General features: G+C 39.9%; 1 protein-coding gene across 1 annotated transcript in view; it reads right to left on the minus strand.

Moving 5' to 3' along the window:
* The window catches only part of LOC131746460 (leucine-rich repeat-containing protein 37A3-like), a 69,571-nt gene that overhangs the window by 29,156 nt on the left and 16,658 nt on the right, over positions 1–23,757 (minus strand). The window contains 4 exon segments of the mRNA XM_067021542.1: positions 1,564–1,566; positions 2,498–2,575; positions 3,206–3,277; positions 4,983–5,054. Coding sequence (XP_066877643.1) covers positions 1,564–1,566; positions 2,498–2,575; positions 3,206–3,277; positions 4,983–5,054 — 225 coding nt within the window.

A 23,757-nucleotide genomic window follows, 5' to 3' on the forward strand; every position in this document is an offset into this window, starting at 1 on the left:
AGTTATATAGCCTTTCTACATTGTAGAGTCCTTCAGTTTCTGAAATCATGGAGCTTGTATTGTTAGAACCAATGAAGTGACTAAAAGAATTTTTAAAAATAAGCCATCAGTCTGGACCTGCATAGGTGAATGAAGGAGAAACACTTTCAAGTCAGAAAAAAAAGTATACTTAACATTTAGGATTATCAACCACTGCTGGTTTTCCATAATATAGTTCATGCCTGATTTTATCTGAAAGAGATATGATTACTACCACCATTCCAAAAGTGGTACTTTATTAATTAATAAGCTCTTGGCTCATCTTTGAGGTAGATTTCGGACTTAAAATAGACTACCACACTGCTAACTACTTCACCTGATGTTTATCAATAACAAGGAGGCTTCATTCAAGAAAGCTACTGACTTATAATTACCGGAAACCTGGTGATGAATCAAGGTTTTGTGGGGCCTGAACCTCATCTACTTTGGGAAATCCTATCTAATAAAAACATGCAAAGTTGTGAAAAGAAAATCGCTAGGACCCCTCTCAAGACCTTGGAGGGGACCTATTCAAGGGAGGAGCCCTGAAGCCTAAGCTTCATTGAATTCATGATAAATCCACCTCAGCTGGGGCCCTTTTCCAAACTCATTTAATGGAGGCAACTTACAAACACCCCAGGAAGATGTCATTGTAGGTAGTAAAAAGACTTAACTCGAGGGTGGCATCTTCCCTTGGTGGCTTGCCTTTGGAAAGAGATGCAATACAGTTTATATCTCACCATGGCAAATGTTTCCTGAAGCAAATTAGCTTTGTCTGTTAGAAAGACTTAGCCCAAAACAAAGACTTACTATACTGTGACAATCTTCTGAAAGTAACTGTGAATGAGTTTTACGAGTATAGTACTAATTTATTTCAAACACCAGAGAGTTCTGATTCTTTCACTACCTTTTTCTGTCATTTAAGAGGAACACAAATTCAAAAGGAACAAGTTGGTGCCTCTTCCGTTACAAATCTTTTCTAACCTACCACCCATTTTCTACTTCATCAACCCCCTCCCTCACCTTGCTACTCTGCTGCATAGATGCTAGAATGGCTCTCATATATGTTTTTCCATCAACATCCATCTTTCTCCTTCCACTAAGAAAGCTTCTTGGGGACAAAGTCCCTGCCCTATGCGTCTTTGTATCCCCAGCACTTAGCTGAGTGCTGACAAACAGTGGGCATGGCACTCAGCGAATGTTTATGAATAAATTCATTAATTTTTAAACTGTGATTGATTGATTTCCACAATGTATTTTCCTGTGTTGCCTACATAACTATAGTGAAACTCTGATTCTTATAAGGAACTCTTGGTGTTATCGGATGTTTAGGAAAGGCGGTGAGGTTAAGTAAGACATTGTATTGACGCTACAAAAACCTTCTGGTGAACGGACCTCATGAGCCTGCTCTCTGGTGTGCTGGCAAGAGAAAAACTGACCCTTAGTGTTCTCTCCCCAAGGCAGGCATCAGCAAACTAACAAGGGAAAGGAAGGAGGCCTCTAAAGATAGGCATCTGCAGGAATTGCTAATCCAGCTCCAGACACAGTCTCAACACCTTCATTAACCCAAAATGTGTGAAGTGTGTGAAACTGGATTTCTGAACCACAAGACAGGAAAGAGAGTCTTTTCCAAAGCCAGGGGTAGAAGAGCTCTTTACCTTGAGTCTAAAATCACCTTCAAGCCTCTGAACTTACCAACTATCATTTCCTTGTGTCATGAGAAATCACAGAATTTTTGAGCTGAAGGGGTGTAAAACCCACACTTCTTACTGAAGAGTAGCCAGCAAAGAAAATATATTGAATTAGGCTAAAGCAATGTATTTTCTTTATATTTTTCACACTACAGCTGAACACAAACAACGTGTTTTCCCATACCTCAAAGCTTCCTATTTGCCACAGATAATTCACTTCAGAGACATATGCTTTTTGAAAAATAATGTTCTGGGTGGCTGGGGAGAGCCCTGTGGTGGGTGTGCAGGAATTCTTTCTGCTTTACCATTTAAAAGAGCTAATAATGGTTGGGGAAGCACCTACACCTTTTGCTCCCTGAAGAATTCCGTGCTAAACTTAGTTCTTTGCAGCTCTGTGTTGCATACATTTTAAGCAGTTAGGAACTTTGCACTTGAGCAGGAATCAAAGTAAAATTCAAAACTGGAACTTCATGGACCATTCACATATTGGAGAGGCATCAGTGGGATTCCACGACAATGCTAATTTGTGTGTTTTTGCTTGGTGCCTTTTACTGCCCGTGCCAAAGATCAGTACTATGGAAAGCAGAGCGTTTCATATATGTGAGTTAAACAAGTCTCTTGGCCTCTTTGTAACTTAGTTTCCTCATTTAAAAAAAATAAATAAATGGCTCTCAAGACATACTTTCCAGAATTCATACTGGGCTCACTTACACCCAGCTAACCAATAACTGCATGATGTTTCTACACACAGTTTTTTAAATGTATTCATCTTCTATTTCACTTAAAACTTGTGTAAAAACTGCATTGCATACTAGGCCTGAAAAGTTCCAAAGCTCAGTTCTTTGAGTAAATTGCAACCAAGATTTCTACAAAAAAAGACACAAGCAAAAGAAGAAGATAAATATATATTCTTTCAGAACATTTATCCTTTGGCAATAATTCTAATTTATATATGATGAAACATAACGTCACTACTCCCTCCATACACTAAAGAAATCTCACTGTGGAAGATATTATGATTTATACTTTCATGATTATATATGTGGTACATTAGATACAAAATAGTAAATGCTCATTAAATACTTGTGTTAAGTGATCTTTATTTCTCTAGAAAGGCAGCACTATTGACATTTTGGGCTAGATAATTCTTTGCTGTGGAAGGCTCTCCTGTACACCGTTGGATGTTTAGTAGCATCTCCGGCCTCTGTCCACTAGATGCCAGTAGCATATACAGTTCTGAGAAGCAAAAATGCTCCAGACATTACCAAATGTCACCTGCATGCAAAATGACCCTGGTTGAGAACCACTGCTCCATAGTGATTCACTCTGATCTGTGTAATAATTCTCACACTAATCTTTGCTAGAGACAAAAAGGATTTGCTACAAAATTTTCGTAGTAATTTTAATCATATTTCAAAATGAGTAACAAATTAATTTTATAAAAAATTAAGCTTTATAAAAATCCCGAATATAATGAACTTATATTTGTAACTTACATAAACTGCAAAAAAGGTAGTGGTTCAAATGTACATCTTTTGATAGACTGTATTTTATTCCAGGATAAATCTCTAGGAAAAGGAAAAGGAAAAAATTGCCTCGATTAGCTATTAGATATCCAATTAGTAGGAATAAGTAGTAGAAGTTAGAATGATAATAATAAATAAGCAGCTTTGGTCTAAACTCCAAACCTTAGGAATTATTATTTAAACCTTCCAGAGACCCTAACCCTGCCTTCACCTGTCTTAAGAGGCTCACCTTCAGGATCTTCATCAATTAAATATACAACTATAGATCTTGATAGATTTTGGAGATAACCTTTCCTGAGAGCAGAAGCATTGATTAGATTCCACCTTTTGTGGTCTCATCAAATTCGAGATTATGAGCTCAAAGTTTTTATCTCTACATATCATTAAAATTTCTAATATTAGAAGGAATATTCTTATATTTACACACTTCCCAGTATAGTTCTGTTGTTCTAGGCCAATTCATTACCAGAAGAAATAAAAGATACCCTTTCACACAACTTGAAAGGAAGTTACTCCTCTCATTAATATGTAACTTTAATTCAGTATTACACTGTCTATCATATTGACTTTTATTCGACAACACCTACTCTTGACTACAGCTGACTCTCTTATTTCCATTGATTCCAGCTTAGTCTCTCATTTCACCTGGATGGGTATAACTGTCTTCTGACTGCTGTTTCCATCTCTACCCTCTCCCTTTCTAAGCCATCCTCCACGCGATCATCAGATTAACTCTCCGGAAGTGGTTCTCAAATACCAGCATCACTTGTGAACTTATTGAAGATACAAATACTCAGCCCTACTCTGGACCTTGTGAATCAGTAACTATGGGGGTGGAGCTTGTGTTTTCACAAGCCCTCCAAGTGGCTGGTTCTGTTGCAGGCTAAAGCTTGTCCTGAAGCACTGCTGTGCTAATATGGTAACTTGGCATGTTATCCTTGGCTTGGCCTCCAAAGCCCTAGATGATCTGGCTCTCATCCCCTACTCTTCCCACTTGTACTCTACAGGTACTCAGAGCATTTTTCCTGTGTTTTGCCTTTCTCCCACTTTCCTTTTGCAAGCTTATTCTTCCCAAGTTGTCTGTCATTGATACACAATGGCCCTTCGAGGTCCCATTTAAACAGCATTGCTCTAGTAACATCTTCCCTGATCCAATTTGAAGTCTTTTTTCCCTCTTTTGTGCTCCAATACCAACTTACAGCTCTCATTGCCCATATTCATTTCTTCCTTTAAATATAGCTATTTTTGCAACCCATTTCCTCTGAGCATAAACTCCTTCAAAGTATGGACTAGATCTTGCTTATGTCCATCGTCTATCATGTTTAAAGCCAACGTGTGGACATAAAGCAAACTCAAATATTCATAAAATCAAGAAATAGCTGGGAGTGGATAGAAGGAGGAAATGACTGTTTTAAAAGAGATGTACTCTTATTACTTCGTGGTGCCTCTACAGCACTTTCTGATTACAGCTTGAGATTATCTGTTTATTTTCCCTGTGAGATCATGAGTTGCTAAAAGGAGCCCTGTCTTACCCATCTTCGTGTTTATATATATATAATTTTAAAATTAAAAATAAATAGGAGATATTTAGTGCTAGTGATGGGCTGGGGCCCTACACAGACTTACAGAACTATAGAATTTTATTGCTAGAAGAAATTGAAGAGATTATCTAACTTGAACCCCTTAAGTACTTTATAGATAATCTACTTTATAGATAAGAACTCATAAATAAATATGATTAACTTACAAATACCGGAGGGATAGCAAGCCTTCAAATGAGTCCTTACGTAATTCAGTCAAATAATTTTCACTGAGAATTCTGAAAAATGAAAAGGTTATTTCTGGATCACAAGGCAAAATAACTACAACTATATACTACATAGGGCTAACTCCTATATGTGGAGGAAAGCTGGGTCATGGTGCCACCTAATTCTTATTTAAGGATAGTGATTTCTGCTCTGTTTTCATTTAAACCTTGTTTTCACGTCCTCCTTTGTGTACATCTCTCTCCATCACCCATGTATCCACGTGCACGCGCACGCACACACACACACACACAAACACACACCCCACCCACTCTTTCCACCAAATCATATAGTTAATGCCTACTCTCTAGATCACGAAGTCTCAGTTAGAACCCAGCTCTGGGTGGCACCAGCACTGCAGAGCTGCCCTCCCCTCCTCTCTTTCCCCAAATCTTATTGGGAAGTCCCACACAAAACTCCATCAGGGCAAATGAAGCCATCGGATTTTTTCCCCCATTAAAAATTTTTTGAAAACTAAAATGTGCATAAAATATACATAACTGTTCAATAATTCAATTGAACTGTTCAACTGTTTAATAATTACAAAACAGGTCCCCACGTAACACCATTCTTGTCAAGAAAGGATTCTGCCAGCATCCCAGAAGCCCCCCCGTGTGCCCTTTTCCAATCACAACCCTCTCTCTGACTTCCTAGAGCGAACCACTATCCTAACTTTAATAATAATTTCCTTGCTTTTTAAATGTCGTTTGCCTTTTCTCTATCAGCCACAAACAACACAGTTTAGTCTTGCTTCTTTCTGAACTTTATATAAGTGGAATCATATTATATGTATTATTTTCCACATTGCTTCTTTCATTCAACATTATTTTGTAAAATTATTTTATTTTTGCCTATAGTATGTAGTGTTGCATGTCCAACTACATGAGGCTTCTGAGTATTTGAAAGTGGCTAATGTGACTAAGGAATTGAATTTTTAATTTAATTAATTTCAATTATTTAAAAATTAAAATATATAAAACTGATACTCAATGCAATAATTGGAAAATGTTTATGTTGGCAACAATTTGCATATGTGTTACTTCTTTTTCAACAGTAATTTTTATGAAATCTAAATACCGATCAATTATTTTTAATAAAATTTAGCAACCAAACTGAGATTTCAAAGAGTTAGTATGGGAAAAAAGTGTAGATTCTCTCATTACTTTTTATATTGATTACATGTAGATATGATAATACTTTGGATATTTTGAAATACTTAGTATGAAAAAAACGTAGAATATCTTATTAATAATGTATATAATGATAACATTTTAAAATGATAATATTTTGGATATAAGGGTTAAGTAAAAGATATTAACATTTATTTCATCTGTTTCATTTTACTTTTATTTTTAAGTGGCTACCAGAAAATTTAAGTTTACTTATGTGGCTTGCATTATGTTTCTGATGAAATAAATGTATGACTTCAAAGTATGATTATACCACACTTTATTCATTCAACTGTTGGTGTATACTGAGATTTTTCCACTTTTTATTTATTAAAAACAATACTGCTGTGAACATTCTTGTATTTGTATCCTGATACATATTTGCCTGAGTTTGTCTAGGATGTAAAAGGGATACAAAATTGTTTCCTAAGAAGTTGTGCTATTTCAAGTTGGCAGATTGAAACATGTCAAGTCTCCACCCCTTCAACTTCCACCAAAATCCCTAAGAATGATAGAAAAGATATGACTAAAAAATGACAACTTAGAAAGCTGGGAAGATGGCGGAAGAGTAAGACGTGGAGTTCACCTTCCTCCCACAGATACATCAGAAATACATCTACATATGGAACAACTCCTACAGAACACCCACTGAACTCTGGCAGAAGACCTCAGACCTCCCAAAAGGCAAAAAACTCCCCACGTACCTGGGTAGGGCAAAAGAAAAAATAAACAGAGACAAAAGAATAGGGACAGGACCTGCACCACGGGGAGGGAGCTTTGAAGGAGGGAAGGTTTCCACACACTAGAAGCCCCTTCACCGGCAGAGACTGCAGGTGGCACAGGGGGGAGCTTCAGAGCCACGGAGGAGAGCGCAGTAACGGGTGCGGAGGGCAAAGCGGAGAGGTTCCCGCACAGAGGACCCGTGCCGACCAGCACTCTCCAGCTCCAGAGGCTTGTCTGCTCATCCGCCGGGACAGGCAGGGTCTGGGAGCTGAGGCTCGGACTTCAGTCGGATGCCAGGAGAGGACTGGGGCTGGCACGAGAACACAGCCTGAAGGGGTTATTGCGACAGGGCTAGCCGCGAGGGAGTCCGGGAGAAGTCTGGAGCTGCCGAAAAGACAAGAGACTTTTTCTTGCCTCTTTGTTTCCTGGTGCGCAAGCAGAGGGGATTAAGAGCACCGCTTAGAGAGCTCCAGAGACCCGGCGCGAGCCGCGGCTCTCAGCGCGGACCCCAGAGACGGGCATGAGAAGCTAAGGCTGCTGCTGCCGCCACCAAGAAGCCTGTGTGCGAGCACAGGTCACTATCCACGCCGCCCCTCGCGGGAGCCATCATCACACTGTATTGATTATGAAACTTTATATTAAGTCTTGAAATCAGGTAGGATAAGTCCTGCAACTTTATTCTTTCTCAAAAAAGTTTTGGCTATGTTAAGTCTTTTGCATTTCCATGTGAATTTTAGAATCAGTTTCTCTATTTTGACAGACAGAGACTGCTGGGGGTTTTGGCTGGGACTGCACTGGAACTATTAGATAAATTGGGGATAATTTACATCTTAATTCTGAGTCTTCTTTACCAGATTTCTGTCTATTGTCCTATCAAGTATTAAGAGAGATGTATTCAAATCTATAACTAAGGGACTTCCCTGGTGGTGCAGTGGTTAAGAATCCACCTGCCAATTCAGGGGACATGGGTTCGATCCCTGGTCCGGGAAGACCCCACATGCCGTGGAGCAACTAAGCCCGTGTGCCACAACTACTGAGACCCACGCACCTAGAGCCTGTGCTCTGCAACAAGAAAAGCCACTTCAATGAGAAGCCTGAGCACCACAAGGAAGAGTAGCCCCCACTCGCCACAACTAGAGAAAGCCCGTGCGCAGCAATGAAGACCCAAAGCAGCAAAAAATAAAATTAATTAATTAAATTTTTAAAAAACTGCTCTAGGGACTTCCCTGGTGGTCCAGTGGGCTAAGACTCCACACTCCAAATACAGGGGGTATGGGTTCAATCCCTGGTCAGGGAGCTAGATCTCACATACCACAACTAAGAGTTCGCATGCTGCAACTAAAGATTCCTCATGCCACAACTAAAAAGATCCTGCATGCCATAGCTAAAGATCTCGCGTGCTGCAACTAAGACTTGGCACAGCCAAATAAATAAATGAATTAATGAATAAGTAATTTTTTAAAAACTGCTCTATTACTGACATTTCAATTGACATACAAATTTGATGCTTGTTTTCTTTCCTTATTATACTATAGGTTATTATAACAAGAAGTTACCTTCTTAAGGCTTAAAACTGTTTTTTGTTTTTTACTTTTTTTCAGACTGACTTCTCTTTGAGGGTCCAGGACAAAAGCTTGGTAGGAATGTTACCTACTGATGTGCCACCAAGATTATTTTTCCAAGAAAGTATGAAAAAGTGTCGCTGAGCGAACACAAATTACACTTTAGAGGGAAGGAAGTCCGTATCCAGGGAAACAGTGTCAAGTCTGAGGGTGAGAAGAAGCAAGAAATGTGAGAACTAATAACACGATCAGGAAACTCTGAGAAAAAGTCACAAAGCAGTGAAGGGAATGGGACAAAGTAAGTGGGTCAGAAAGAGCATAGTGAACAATGAGCAAGTGTTACCTTCCATGGTGCTTTAAGCCAGGCATGGGTCTTAATGGAAGAGTGACGGTCTCGAAAGAGAAAACGTGTTCATGGAGACCTTACATTGGTTGTATTTTCATCTCAAGCATTTACATAAAATAAAACTTTAAGAAATTTGATACATTAATAGAGACAGAATATGTGACAGAAGTTCAAAATTCTCAGGAAAAAAACAACTGAATTTCTTAAAATTTCAATGTAAGTGCCAACTTATAGAAATAAAAACCTGGATGAGAGAAAACAATCACACTGCAGTATTTGTCTTTTGTAGTATTTAACTCTTGAGCTCTCAATAAAAGAATCTCTTGCTAGAAGACATTTCATGCTTCTTTCAGTCAAATTGAACCCATACAACAGTCATGGGTTCATGACACGGAGGCAAAGAGCATGAGCTTTGCAAATATACAGGCACGAGGTCAAAATCCAGCTTAGCTTTTACTACGTTACCTTGTGGAAAATGGCATGACTTCTCTTGTGTTTCAACTTTCCCATTTGTAAATTGAGAGTTGTTCAATTGACAACTCTGAGGGTTAAATGAGAAAATATATTTGATGTGTCTAGCATAGTTCTTGGAAAATTGTAAGTGTACATTATAAGTGTAGCTATAGTTATGAGTGCTTTAAAGGTCTGATGCATGCATCTGTTCATTAATTAAAAGTCTACTGGCTCTCAAAGTTTGGCCTCATCTATTCAACCATCACCATTACAGAGGCTAGAGATTTTCACAAAATTCAAGCAAAAGGTGAACTCAATGATGGCATCCAAATAAGAAGCAACATTCCAAGTTAGAATTTGGAGCTGTGATGAACTTTTAATTCTGCCTTCTGAGGAGTAAAACCCAAATGGTCTTTGTTGCAAACAGATCTCTGTGTGTTGCAATATTGCAGGGTGAAGTGAGTGACGGTGTTGTCCTAGGGTTCATTGGTATAAACCAAGAGCCCAAGAGAATTTGGGTTTCTCTGGACCAGCTGAGTTTCCTCTAAACCTATTACCTACAATTGAGTTAAAGAGCAGCCAAAATTTTTTAATTCAGATAATTTATTTTGATAAAATGTCTTCTAAATTCAGCTTCCCGGGGTTAAGACAGTCACTTTACCTAATTTACAACTCTGTTAGCTTGACAGCATACCAAAGATAGAGCAAGGCTTGGCAGGTAACCAGGGAAATTGTGCATGTGCTGGGTCAATTTTCAAAACATGTTTTCAAATTGCAGTGAATCCATGTTGTACTTCCTGGCATATAATGATTGCAATGGACTCATAAACAGGAAATGTGGGAGGGGAGAAAGATGGAAAATGTAGGATTTGAGAGAAAATTCTTAACCTTCCACAGAAGGGTGGGATGAAAGAGTAGGAGATGTAAAAGAGGCACTTCATCCAGAGAAAGAAGTGCATAGCCAGAATCCGTGACCCTTAACCACCATATAATCTATAAATTACGAGAATGACAGTGGTGTTAAATATCTAGTTCAATTTCTATATGACAGATAAGCAAAAGGAAATCCCAAGAAGTCAAATGGCTCACTGCTTTCCAAAGTATATATCTTCTTGCAGTACCAGAGACAGAACTATAGTTTCCTCAATTTTATGCTATTTCCATGTTACATTTTAAAAGTGATATTACATCATGAAGACCATACCTTAGAAATGCACCTTCAGAAAAAAAATATAGCATAGACAGAGACGTAATAGAAAGTAGAGTCTACTGGTTAAAACATTAATACCAGCAACAAACCAACCTAGATCTGATTTTTTTTTTATCACTGCTAGTTGTACAGTCTTGAGTACCTTGCTTACTTTTTCTGAATGCTGCTTTGGTTTAATTGTTCTCGTGATTTCTAAAAGATTTGTGTATTAGTTGGTTGAACAGTAATGAGATATAAATACACCCATCTCATCCAGTTTTTGTTGTTATACTGTTAAATTATATAACAAATGTAAGGTACTTAGCATAATCCCTGGCACATATGGGGTATTTTGTAAAAGGAAGGTCTTACTGTGATGGTCAGAGTTTTGAATATCATCTCCCTAATCAGACCGTTAGAGCTAACAGATCCACTTTACTCTGAGATAAACAGTGAAAACTTTAACAATACAAGAAGGTAAAAGCTGATTAGATTCATCAATTAACTATAAAGGGCATCACATACATCAATACAATATATTCATTTTCATATACAGATGAGGTGCTGAACCTGACTGAATCAAATGTTAGGTGAGGACTTGGTTTTATTTCTTTTAAAGTACATAAAAGCAAAGGTTTGAGAGACCAACTAAGGAAACATGCAGGAAAGTGATGGAGCAGAACATGATCCATCCAGGTCTACCTGTTAGAAGAGACCTTAGTCATGCTTGCCGATGACCATGGAGAAAACTGAAGGCCAGGAATCTTTTGACCTCCTTCTGGGTATCCATAGCTAAACTACTTGTTTTTAATGTCAAATAAGACAAGAGGGGGACTTCCCTGGTGGTCCAGTGGGTAACACTCTCTGCTCCCAAGGCAGAGGGCCTGGGTTCAACCCCTGGTTGGGGAACTAGATCTCGCATGCATGCCACAACTAAGAAGCCCACGTGCTGCAACTAAAAGATCCCGCACATTGCAACAAATATCTCATGGGCCACAACTGAGACCCAGTGTAGCCAAAATAAATAAATACATAGACACATAAATAAATACAATAGGAGTTAAATATTCAAGAAAAAGAGCCTCTGTCAATTAACACACTCTTGGAAGAAGTGTTATTAAGTCTGACCATTGCAATTTCTGTCCATCTAGACCCTAAATCTGAATCAAATGTTTGCCAGGGAAGCATAGGTTTTTGTTATTATTGTTGACGGTTATTTTCTTTCCGTACAAACTTGGAAGAACAAAAGGAAGTGGAAAAAAATGTTCCTTTTGTTTTTTTTGAGTTACATTCCTGCTCCTCGTTTGGAGAATGATCCTGAAGGAACTATGTCAATGTGTTCTCCAGAGCTAAGCCATGGAATTATCATGAGCAAAACAAAATTTTAAAAGCCTGTATACGGGGACTTCACTAGTGGCACAGTGGTTAAGAATCCACCTGCCAATGCAGGGGACACAGGTTCGAGCCCTGGTCTGGGAAGATCCCACATGCCTCGGAGCAACTAAGCCCGTGCGCCACAACTACTGAGCCTGTGCTCTAGAGCCCGTGAGCCACAACTACTGAGCCCACGTGCCACAACTACTGAAATCCGCACACCTAGAGCCCGTGCTCTGCAACAAGGTAAGCCACCACAATGAGAAGCCCACATGCCACAACAAAGAATAGCCCCCACTCACCACAACTAGAGGAAGCCCACATGCAGCAATGAAGATCCAATGCAGCCAAAAATAAATAAATAAATTTATTTATTTTTCTTAAAAAAATAAGCCTGTATACCGAAGAGAGGTTTAGAGGAATCACTCTTGATAGATGTGGGATTTTCTCGTTTTACTATTTGGATATGATAGGTAAAAGGGAGGAAAAAGTATATACAATCTTTGTTTTCTTAATATTCTACATTTTCAGAAATCAAGATGGAAACAGAGGCAGGGGCAACAAATTTGTCAATGGCTCTGTTTTAGATGACATTACATAGTGTCTTCTGAATTCCCTTACCTCTTTGTCTGTCCCAGCCACCAAAGCCAAAGATCCATTCTCTGAACCTCCCATCTGTGTCTCTCTACCTTAACCCCTCATAATATTCATTTTAAAGGTGACTGACAGAAAAAAAAAAAAGAAAAACTTAAAAACCTCACCTCTTATTTAAAGTGGGGTTCTTAAAAAATTTTTTAAGTAAAAAATAAAGTGGGGTTCTTGCTTGTACATTGTTGGTTGTGAATGTAAATTGGTGCAGCCACTATGGAAAACAGCATGGAGGTTCCTCAAAAGACTAACAGTAGAGCTACCATATGATACAGCAATTCCACACCTGGGTATATATCTGGAAAAAATGAAAACACTAATTCAAAAAGACACATGCACCCCAATATTCAAAGCAGCACTATTTATAATAGCCAAGACATGGACGCACGTGCGCGTACACACACACACACACACACACACACACACACACACACACACCGGAATATTACTCAGTCATAAAAAAGAATGAAATTATGCCATTTGCAGCAATGTGGATGGACCTAAAGAATATTATGCTTAGTGAAATAAGCCAGATAGAAAAAGACAAATACGGTATGACATCACTTATATGTGGAATGTAAAAAATAATACAAATGAATGTATATGCAAAATAGAAACAGACTCACAGATATAGAAAACAAACTTGTGGTCACCAAAGGGGAGAGGGAAGGGGGGAAGGACAAATTGGGGGTATGGGATTAACAGATACAAGCTACTATATATAAAACAGATAAGCAACAAGGATATACTATACAGCACAGGCAATTATACCCATTATCTTGTAATAGCCCATAACAGAGTATAATCTGCAAAAATACTAAATCACTATGCTGTACACCTGCAACTAACATAATATTACACATCAACTATACTTCAATTAAATAAATAAATAAATAAATTTGGCAAATTTTAATTAATTAATTAATTAATTAAGGTGGGTTTCTTGGAATTAATTGGCAGCTTGCTAGAAATACAGATTCTTGGGCCCCACTCAGAATCTGCATTTTAACAAGATCCCTGGGTGATCCCATGCACATGAAAGAAAGACTGAATGGCCCTATTCTAGATATTTCCATCATCCAGAGAAACACAGCAAAGTCTTCTGCCTGTTTGTCTATTATGTCCAAACAGAGCACTGGCAGCCCAAACTGCAAAATGATTATGTGTTAATCGTGCAGGCATTAGACAAGCCCAGCAAGCATCCTGATTCCAATGCATCCAAAATGACTCTGCTCATCAGTAAGAGCACAGTTTGTGAATTTACACCTGGCTTGTGGAAACCGTAACTATTAATCATTTGCTGCAAATGAGAGGCTGTACATTCATGATGATCATGGTCTCATGGTCCGTTAACATCCATATTCTGAATTCTGAACTGACCTTGCAATAGCAGGCCTATTTTTCCCAGAGTCAAGCTTGTGCCAGCAACCTTCATTCTTACTCACTAACACTAGTACCTCACTTCTTGAAACTTATACCTTATGTGATACAGGACATGTTTAGGATTTGCTCATAAGCTTCAACCATGCATATGTTGTAGGTATCTATGAAAAGGCACTCTGGAAAAAATTCCAATGCTTATAGAATAGAAAAGGTATTACTGTTACATTCCTACATTTCTTTTTTTCAATATTTACTTATTTATTTTGGTTTCACTAGGTCTCAGTTGCAGCACACAGGATCTTCATTGAGGCATGGGGATCTTTAGTTGCAGCATGCTGACTCTTAGATGCAGCATGCGGGTTTCTTAGTTGCGGCATGCATGCAGGATCTATTTCCCCAACTGGAAATCGAACCCGGGCCCCCTGCATTGGGAGCACAGAGTCTTACCCACTGTACCACTAGGGAAGTTCCCCTACATTCGTTTCGTGAATAGTAAATGTTTATCTCTCTCTCTTTTTTTTCTCTTTCCAGCTTACTTTGAATGGTAAATATTTCTTGAATGGTTTTTATATGCCACGTTGGTGGCAAAACACATCCAGGCTTACAGTTAACCTCGGGGAGTATAGGATAAACTAACAGACATTATGATGCTCAATTATATGCACTAACTAGAGAAAACTTAGGGTAATGTAAGTACAAAAAAAGATTCCCTAATAAAATCCTGAGAGATCAGAACATGTTACCTAGAGAGGAAGACATTTAGGTCAATGTGGACAAATAGCAACTATGTGATGAACACAGAGGAAAGAAAAGAATGTACCAGATTGGGGGGTGAGAGGCAGAATGTACAAAGGCCTAGAAGGAAGAGGGAACATTAAACAGCTGGGGGTAATCCCTGGCGGTCCAGTGGTTAAGATTTCATGCTTTCACTGCCAAGGCCGCGGGTTCAAACCCTGGTCAGGGAACTAAGATCCTGCAAGCCACGTGGCACAGCCAAATAATAATAATAATAACAACAACTGGGAAGCTAAATGGAGTAATCCACTATGTCTACAGTATAGGAAGGGGTCACAGACAAGGGGCACAAAGGATGAAATCAGAGGAGTAAGCAGGAGACACATCATGAAGAACCTCCCAAGCCACATTAATGAGTTTGGATACTGAATGCAATGGGAGTTGGAGCCTCAGACTAACTTCTTGGGTTTCTTTGGTTGCTGTTTGGGGAATAGATTGGAGAAGGGTAGGACTAGAGGTAGGGAGACTAGATAAGAGATACACAGGTTCAGAGGTAAGGAGGGGCTCCTGACATCTGTCTGCAGAGCCCTACAGAAGGCTCAAGAGATAAGATCAGTAATAAGGAAATGAAGCAGAGATTCTGAAGCCCAGAGGGATCTGATGAGTGCATTCCATGAAGAGATCAGGCAAAGTCAGAATGGAAAGGGAGAAAAACCAACAATGAAGATGGTGAAGAAAAGGGAGAAGTTGGTGAAACAAGGCCACAGGCACGAGCTGTCCTTTCAGGGCAATATGCACTTCTCCAGTCCACAGAAACCTTCAAACAGGACAAAGAGGGATGAAGAGGGAGACTATTCAAGTTTTTAAAATACCACCTGTCAGGGCTTCCCCGGTGGCGCAGTGGTTGAGAGTCCGCCTGCCGATGCAGGGGACGCGGGTTCGTGCCCCGGTCCGGGAAGATCCCACGTGCCGCGGAGCGGCTGGGCCCGTGAGCCGTGGCCGCTGAGCCTGCGCATCCGGAGCCTGTGCTCTGCAACGCGAGAGGCCACAACAGTGAGAGGCCCGCGTACCGCAAAAAAAAAAAAAAAAAAAAAAAAAATACCACCTGTCACCATCACCAAAGGGTAATTTGAAGCATTTAGTAAACTATACACACATACACACAAACACACTGCACTTTGGATGTGATACCAAAGCTGATGAAAATATGTTCATCTACTATGGATTAGTCTGTCATGGAACACATAGGCAAATACAAAGTATTGAATAGCCAAGGCTGAGGAAAGTTTCAGTTCCAAATATCCAAATATCTGAACCTTGCATCTTTTTTTTTTTTTTTTTTTTTTTTTTTTGCAGTACACGGGCCTCTCGCTGTTGTGGCCTCTCCCGTTGCGGAGCACAGGCTCCGGACGCGCAGGCTCAGCGGCCATGGCTCACGGGCCCAGCCGCTCCGCAGCATGTGGGATCTTCCCGGACCGGGGCACGAACCCGTGTACCCTGCATCGGCAAGCGGACTCTCAACCACTGAGCCACCAGGGAAGCCCTGAACCTTGCATCTTAATGGGAGAGTGGAAAAACTAAAATCCAAGCAAATTCAGCATGTGGATGGACACATGTGATTTGTTAAGGTGCGCCTGATTTTCCACAATAGAAGTTGTCTGTGAACTGAATTTAGGGCTATTGCCCAAATATTAAATACAACTTATTGGCATAAAAAACTTTGCTCATTTATTAACCCTTTGGTATTATGAATTCTCTCCAATCACACCCTCCCACGCAGACTGGTCACACCAACATATGTTGTGTGAGTGTCTGCGTGCGCACGCACCCTGTTCTTTATAGAGCAGAGAATATAATATCCGCCTTGGAACAGTTCTTGTGATTGCAGGGAGGTAGGTAGTAACTTCCAAATCCAACATTCTATAACTAAACTAGTCACTACCTCCTTTGTTAGCATAATAAAACCAAAATTTTTGTTCTATTGCCTTAAAATATTATGAAATATTTCAGTAAAGTCTGAGAGTTAAATCTCATCCATTTTGGCTTAGTACCACATAGACAAAAACCGTACATTAGGTGTTTAACTGAGGAAACCACCATGAATTTGGATAATATTTTAGTTTCCTTAGGTGCCTTATCTTTCCAAACATACAGAAAGAACCAAACATCACATCTGTACTGGGTTGAATAGGGTCCCCCCAAAATTCATGCCCATCAAGAACCTCAGAATGTGACCTTATTTGGAAATAGGGACTTCACTTTGTCAAGTTAAATGAGGTCATACTGTAGTAGGGTAACCCCTAATACAATGATGATGTCCTTTCAAGAAGGAAATTTGGACACAAACACAGAGAAAGGAGAATGCCATGTGAAGACGTGCAGAACACCATGTGACAATGGGGACAGAGATGATGGAAGGATAGGTCTATAAACCAAGGAATGCCCCGGGAGCTAGGAAGAGACAAGGAAAGAAGCACCCCTAAACCCTTCAGAGAAAGCAATGTCCCTATTAACACCTTGACTTCAAACTTCTAGCCTCCAAAACTAGAAGAAGACATAAATTTTTGAGACAATAAATTTCTGTTGTTTTAACCATCCAGTTTGTGGTAATTTGTTACAGGAGCCCTAGGAAACTAACACAAAGTCTTTTGACTATTGCACTGGATCCATCAAATAACAAGTCTCTAGAGGCTTCCTGAAGTACCCACTGTCCCGACTTTGAGAACTAACCTTTCAGAGTCCGTTGAGGGGAAAATAAGGTGGGGAGAAGAACCTCAGTCACGGTAAGTCCATCCAAATAAAACTTTTGCTCAATATGCGTTTTATTACTCCCTCCACACTCAAACAAAATATTGCGGCTCTTAATTGGAATCTCTGAAAAGTGATCCAAAAAGAGTGCCTCATCCTAAATCCCGAAAAAGTGAGGTTGAAAATGTCACAGAAAGTCCCCATCGCAAGAAATTTGTATTAATTTTCTACTGCCGCAAAACAAATTACCACAAATGTAGTAGTTTAAAATGACACCTATTTATTATATAATGGTTCTGTAGATCAGAAACCTGATGGGCTCAGCTCTGCTTAAAGTCTTGGAAGACTGGAATCAAGGTGTCAGCAGGGCTGTGTTCCTTTCTGGGGACTCTAGGGGACACTTGGGTCTAGGTTCATTCAGTTATTGGCTGAATTTAGTTCCATACAGTTTTCTTGTTTTCTTGGTGGCGGTCAGCAGGGGACGACCCTTAGTTTCCAGAGGTCTTTCTCTAGTCCTTGCACGTAGCCCCCTACATGTTAGAACCAGCAGTGGTAAGACAAATCCTTCTCACACTGCCCGTCTCTTCTGTCTCCTATTCATCTTCAGCATCTCTCTGACTGGCTCTTCTGCCTTCCTCTTCTGCTGGCTTTTATGGGCTCATGTGATTACACTGGACCCACCCTGACACCCCCATGATAATCTCCCTATTTTAAAGTCAGCTGATTAGTAATCTTAACTGCACCTGCAAAAAATCCTTCACAGCAGTACCTAGATTCATGTTTGATTAATAACCAGAGGACAGGAATCTTGGGAGACACCTTTAGAATTCTGCCTACCACAATATTATAAAATAACTCAGACAGCATGAACAGATTCTGGCATGATGAAAGCTGTGCTGTCTATCTTGTGGTTGGTCAGGTTGATGAATTTGAATGCCCTTTCGAACCCTGGGTTCCAGTAGCATTAATGCCAATCACACCACAGTCAGCCCCAGAAATCCCTCTTAAACACTCCAGGGCCCTATCTCAGTCCTCTGACACACTGGAGCTTCACATAATCTAAATATCAGCTATAAAAATGCAGTAAACTAAGAAAATAACCAAACAAAAAAGGGCGGGAGTAATTTTCTGCAAACCTAATATAATATATATAGTTAGGCAGCATGCTCTCATTCCTGGAGCACAAGGGCCTGGGGTTCTGCTTTTCTTTCTGATACACCAGGAACTCACCACCCAGGTGCTGAGAGAAGAAAACCCGATATGTGCGCTCAGGTTGTTATTACTTAACTGCAATTATGCTTTCAAGAGAGTGTTGCTTTAAGAACCGCCCATTTAATTTATTAGACTTTGAAAACCTTCAGGTAGAGTAATTGCCTGACATAGAACACCTAGGAGGCGAACTGAAATAAAAAGCCTTCTACTGAGTGGCAAAAAGAAAAGTATTAAATGCTTGATTAGAAGCTCTGTGTCATTAATAGTGAATGCAAAAAAAAAAAAAAGCCAGGTGAATGCTCCTCTCTTACATCCTATCTTCCCAACCTGACTTTCTCTTCTCTGTCACTCTGGAACGTGCAAATTCCCGTTCTACACTGGATACCCCAAACTGGCTTTGAAATTTTGTTTTCCTTACTGAAAACAAAGCAATTCATTCAATTGTTCTGTTGAGTATTTTTCTCACTGAAATCCCTTCCTTAAAAGATTGCTTTAGGGCTTCCCTGGTGGCACAGTGGTTGAGAGTCCGCCTGACCATGCAGGGGACGCGGGTTCGTGCCCACGTGCCGCGGAGCTGCTGGGTCCGTGAGCCATGGCCGCTGAGCCTGCGCGTCCAGAGCCTGTGCTCCGCAATGGAAGAGGCCACGACAGTGAGAGGCCCGCATACCGCAAAAACAACAACAACAAAAACAAAACAAAACAAAACAAAAAAAAGGATTACTTTATAATGCTCCAGCTTCATTAATGTAGACTTTGAGCCTGACATACTTGGGTTCTGCCACTTTTTACCATTATGACCTTATGTAAGTTATGGGAACCTTTTGAATCTCAGATTTCTCAACGATGATATGGGAATAAAAACATGCATTTCTTGGATAGTTCAGAGAATGAAAACACAGAAAATTATCTGGTACCTAGTTGATGCTCAAATGTTAAATCTCTCTTCCCTGTTCTCCTGTATCCTTGTTTATGCTCTAATTAATCTCTGGCTTGTGCTTGCAGGAGTATTGCAAATAGATCATAAATCCTCTAAAAGCAAGACTATACCAATGGGATTCCATGAACAGATTCTTTGATTGGCATTCAGGAGATTTAAGCCCAGGAGTGCAGAAGCGACCTTGATTAAGCCAACTGCCCTCTCTGTGTTGCAGTTTCCACAGGTATAAAAGGCTATTTAACCACATGGATTGCTCAGCTCTAAAATGGCATGTTAACACCTATTTTTTTACCTCTTTAAAGACCCTCCTGAGCAGGCAGTGGGCATTTAATTAATGCTTGCTGACTGTTGCCGAATTAAAGTACTCAATATGTTAGGCTTAGTGGCAATAGATAGTGGGTAGTAATGGGAATAGATCCAAGGCAAATCACTCTTAAATTTAATTAAATATTTCTAAGAGAATCTGAAAACAAAACAAAATTTCGCTGTGGGAGTTAGAAGATAATAAAATGTAGCTAATGTGCAGTTTTCTCGGAAACTGGGTTTGGATACAGCCCTGTATCTCCAGCTTCTTTTTGCTCTCCATGAGGTCATTGTTCATTTCTCACTTTAGAGATGAATTGCTATTCACCACAGAGAATTATGCATAGGAAGAAACAATGAAGAATTCCTAAAGGTTATGAAATCTTATACAAAGTTCTTATAGATTATGATCTCACATGAACTTCTGAGATAGTAAGGAGGAGACCTGGTGCATTTTCTGGGGAGTTATTTTTTATTGAATTTTAATTTACGTAAAATTAAATGCTCATTTTTAAGCATATATTTTGATGTGTTTTGACTATGTATACACTTTTGTAACTACCACTCCAATCAAGATATAGAATATTTCCCATCACCCCAAAGTTCCCAGTGCACCTCTCCAGTCAACCCTCCCCCTAAGGCAACTACTGCTCCAATTTCTATTACATTAGCTTAGTTTATCAGTTCCAGAAATTCATTTACAGCCTATACAGACTATACAATATGCAACTTTTGTGTCTGGTTTCTTTTGCTCAGCATAATGTTTTGAGATATATCCATGTTGTTGTACACATCAGGAGTTCATTCTTTTTTATTACTGATTAATATCTTATTGTATGAAAATATCACAATTTGTATGTCCACCTGTTGGTAGACATTTGAGTTGTTTCAAGTTTTAGGCTTTTATGAATAAAGCTGTGAGGAAAATTCTTGCCCATTTTGGACATATTTTGTATTTCTCATTGGTGAATGACCAGAACTAAAATTGCTGGGTCATAGGGTGGACCTATGTCCCAACGCACTTTTGTTCTTTTATTCCTGAGAATGAAGTTCACAAAACATGTTTCCTTCTTCTGGCTTCTATCCCATTACAAGAAAGTTCATATTAATCTCCAAAAATAAGTAATACGTATTTAGTGCTCACTATGTGCTAGGACCAGGGGTAAGCTCTCTGTATGCATTACCTCATTTAATCTTAACAAAATCCTTTAATGATCATCATTTACAAGGCCCTAGGAGGTTAATAAGGCTGTTAATAAGGCTGTTGATCTTATGTAAGAGTTGGGAGCCAACAGAAAATAAATCCAGGACCAGCATTCTCTCCCATTTTACTATATTACCACCTCCTTTCTTTCACAAAGTATTTTCTTCTCAGCAAGAACTACGGAGGGTTTTGGAGATCAAGATGGTGGAGTAGGAGGATACTGGGCTCACCTCCCCTCGTGAACACACCAAAACTAAAACTACCCATAGAGAGATTCTCACTGAAATAGACCTGGGAACTGGCAAAACAGCTCTTCTATACCCAAGGCTGTCAAGAAAGATACACACAGATTCTGCTAGGAAGCAAGGAGAAAGAAACTGGTTGGGAGACAGAGAAGTGCAGGAGGATATCACAGGATAGGAGTTCTTCCCTGGTGAGTGAGGGGTTTGAGCCACATATTAGGCACCCCAGCCTTGGAGTCTGACACCAGGAAGATGAGACCCCTTATCTGGTTTGAAAACCAGTGGGGCTTCCAAAGGGCTGTAAGATACCAAGACTGGGCTCCTGAAGAGCACACGCACTGACTTACAGTCACAGTGTGGTGGTAGCAGATTGAAAACTGTCTGGGGCTCTGGCCAGCTTGCCAGAAACCACCCCAGGACACATCCCAGGCTCCTGCCCCAGCCCCTCTTGCTCCAGCACTGCTCCCCACTAAGGTGGAGATTTCCGCTGCCAACAAGAGTGCGCAAAATTGGAGGAAACAAAGACAGCCCAAACCTCAGCCCTGACTCTGACCAGGAGAGAGACAAGCATTGCCAGCTCACATGGCCCTGCACACAACCTGAAGCTAGCTCCAGGGCAGAGACCACCTTTGCTGGAGAACCTGTCCCTATACACACTTGGGAAGGGGTATGGCCAGCTCAGTGATGTGGCACCAACCCCTCCAGCCCTGACCCAGCCTCTAACCAAGGCACACACTGGGGAAAAAGTGAAACCAGCACAGAAGTGCAGCCCCAAGCCCTCAGGCTCTGCCACATACCCAGAAGAAACCCAACTCCCTCAAGGCTCCTGCTCCAGCCCCTCGGCCCCCAACCCCACCCCAACAGGGTGGTGGCAGCCACTGAACATAGGAGAAGCCCCAGCTTGCACCTGGCTCTGGCTGTGGCCCCTCCATCTCCAGCCCTATATCCCACCAAGATGGTGGCTGCAGCACTCCCTAGGGGAAAACACAGTCCATGCTCACTTCAGATCCAGCTCTCCCACCAAAGCCACTAGGTACACACAGATTACACAGGGACACTAGTTCACTGTTGGTGGGATGTAAATTGGTACAACCACTATGGAAAACAGTATGAAGGTTCCTCAAAATATTAAAAACAGAACTACATATTATCCAGAATTCCACTCCTGGGTAGATACCCAAAGAAAACAAAAATACTAATTGTAAAAGATATATGCACCACAATGTTCACAGTAGCATTATTTACAATAGCCCAGATATGGAAACAATCTAAGTGTCCATCAACAGATGAATGGATAAAGAAGATGTGGTATAAAAGGGGAAACATGGCGGGGAAGGATAAACTAGGAGCATGGGATTAACATACCCACACAACCATATATAAAATAGATAACCAACAAGGACCTACTATATAGCACAGGGAACTCTACTCAATATTCTCTAATAACCTATATGGGAAATGAATCTGAAAAATGAATGAATATATGTGTATGTATAACTAAATCTCACTACGGTGTATACCTGAAACTAACACAACATTGTAAATCAACTATTCTCCAATAAATTTTTTTAAAAAAAGAAGTTGTGGTATATATATAATGGAATGTTGGAATATAATGGAATATTACTCAACCATAAAAAACATGAAATTTTGCCATTTGCAGTAACATAGATGGACCTAGAGGATATTATGCTTAGTGAGTAAGTCAGTCAGAGAAATACAGATACTATATATTATCACTTCTATGTGGAATCTAAAAAATAAAACAAACAAATGAATAAAACAAAAGAAAAACAGACTCATAGATGCAGAGAACACATCAGTGGTTACCAATGGGGAGAAGGGTGGGGAAGGGGCAAGATAGTGAAAAGGGATTAACAGGTACAAACTACTAGGTATAAAATAAATAAGATAGTAGGATGTAATGTACATTAACAGGGAATATAACCAATATTTTATTAATAACTTTAAATGCAGTATAATTTCTAAAAATATTGAATCACTGTATTATACTCCTGAAACTAATATAACACTGGAAATCAACTATACTTTAATTAAAAAAACAAACAAACAAACAAAACTACTGATTCTTTGAGGCAAAACAATGAGTGCCTTCTCACCAAGTGGGAATGTTTCATCTCCCAGAGCCTCCAAACTGAAAGGCACCAAGGTCCACAAGAAGTTGACCCACAAAGAGCCATTCACTCCCCAGATATTACAGTTACCAAGTGAGAGAGTGTTGATAGCTCAGTGGGATACCTAATTCCTCTAACAAGAGTAAAATTTACAATGAAATACTCTGGTTCTAAATCAAGACCATCATCTCTGTGGGACAGATTAGTACTAATACTCAAACTTTAGCGTGAATCACCTGGAGAACTTGCTAAACTACATGTATGTGGGCCCCTCCATCAGAATATCTAACTCAGTAGGTCTGGGGTGGAGCCTGAGATCTTGCCTTTTTAATAAGCTCCCAAGTGATGTTGATG

Source organism: Kogia breviceps, chromosome 19 (assembly GCF_026419965.1).
Source record: "Kogia breviceps isolate mKogBre1 chromosome 19, mKogBre1 haplotype 1, whole genome shotgun sequence".
In the NCBI taxonomy this organism is placed as follows: Eukaryota; Metazoa; Chordata; class Mammalia; order Artiodactyla; family Physeteridae; genus Kogia; species Kogia breviceps.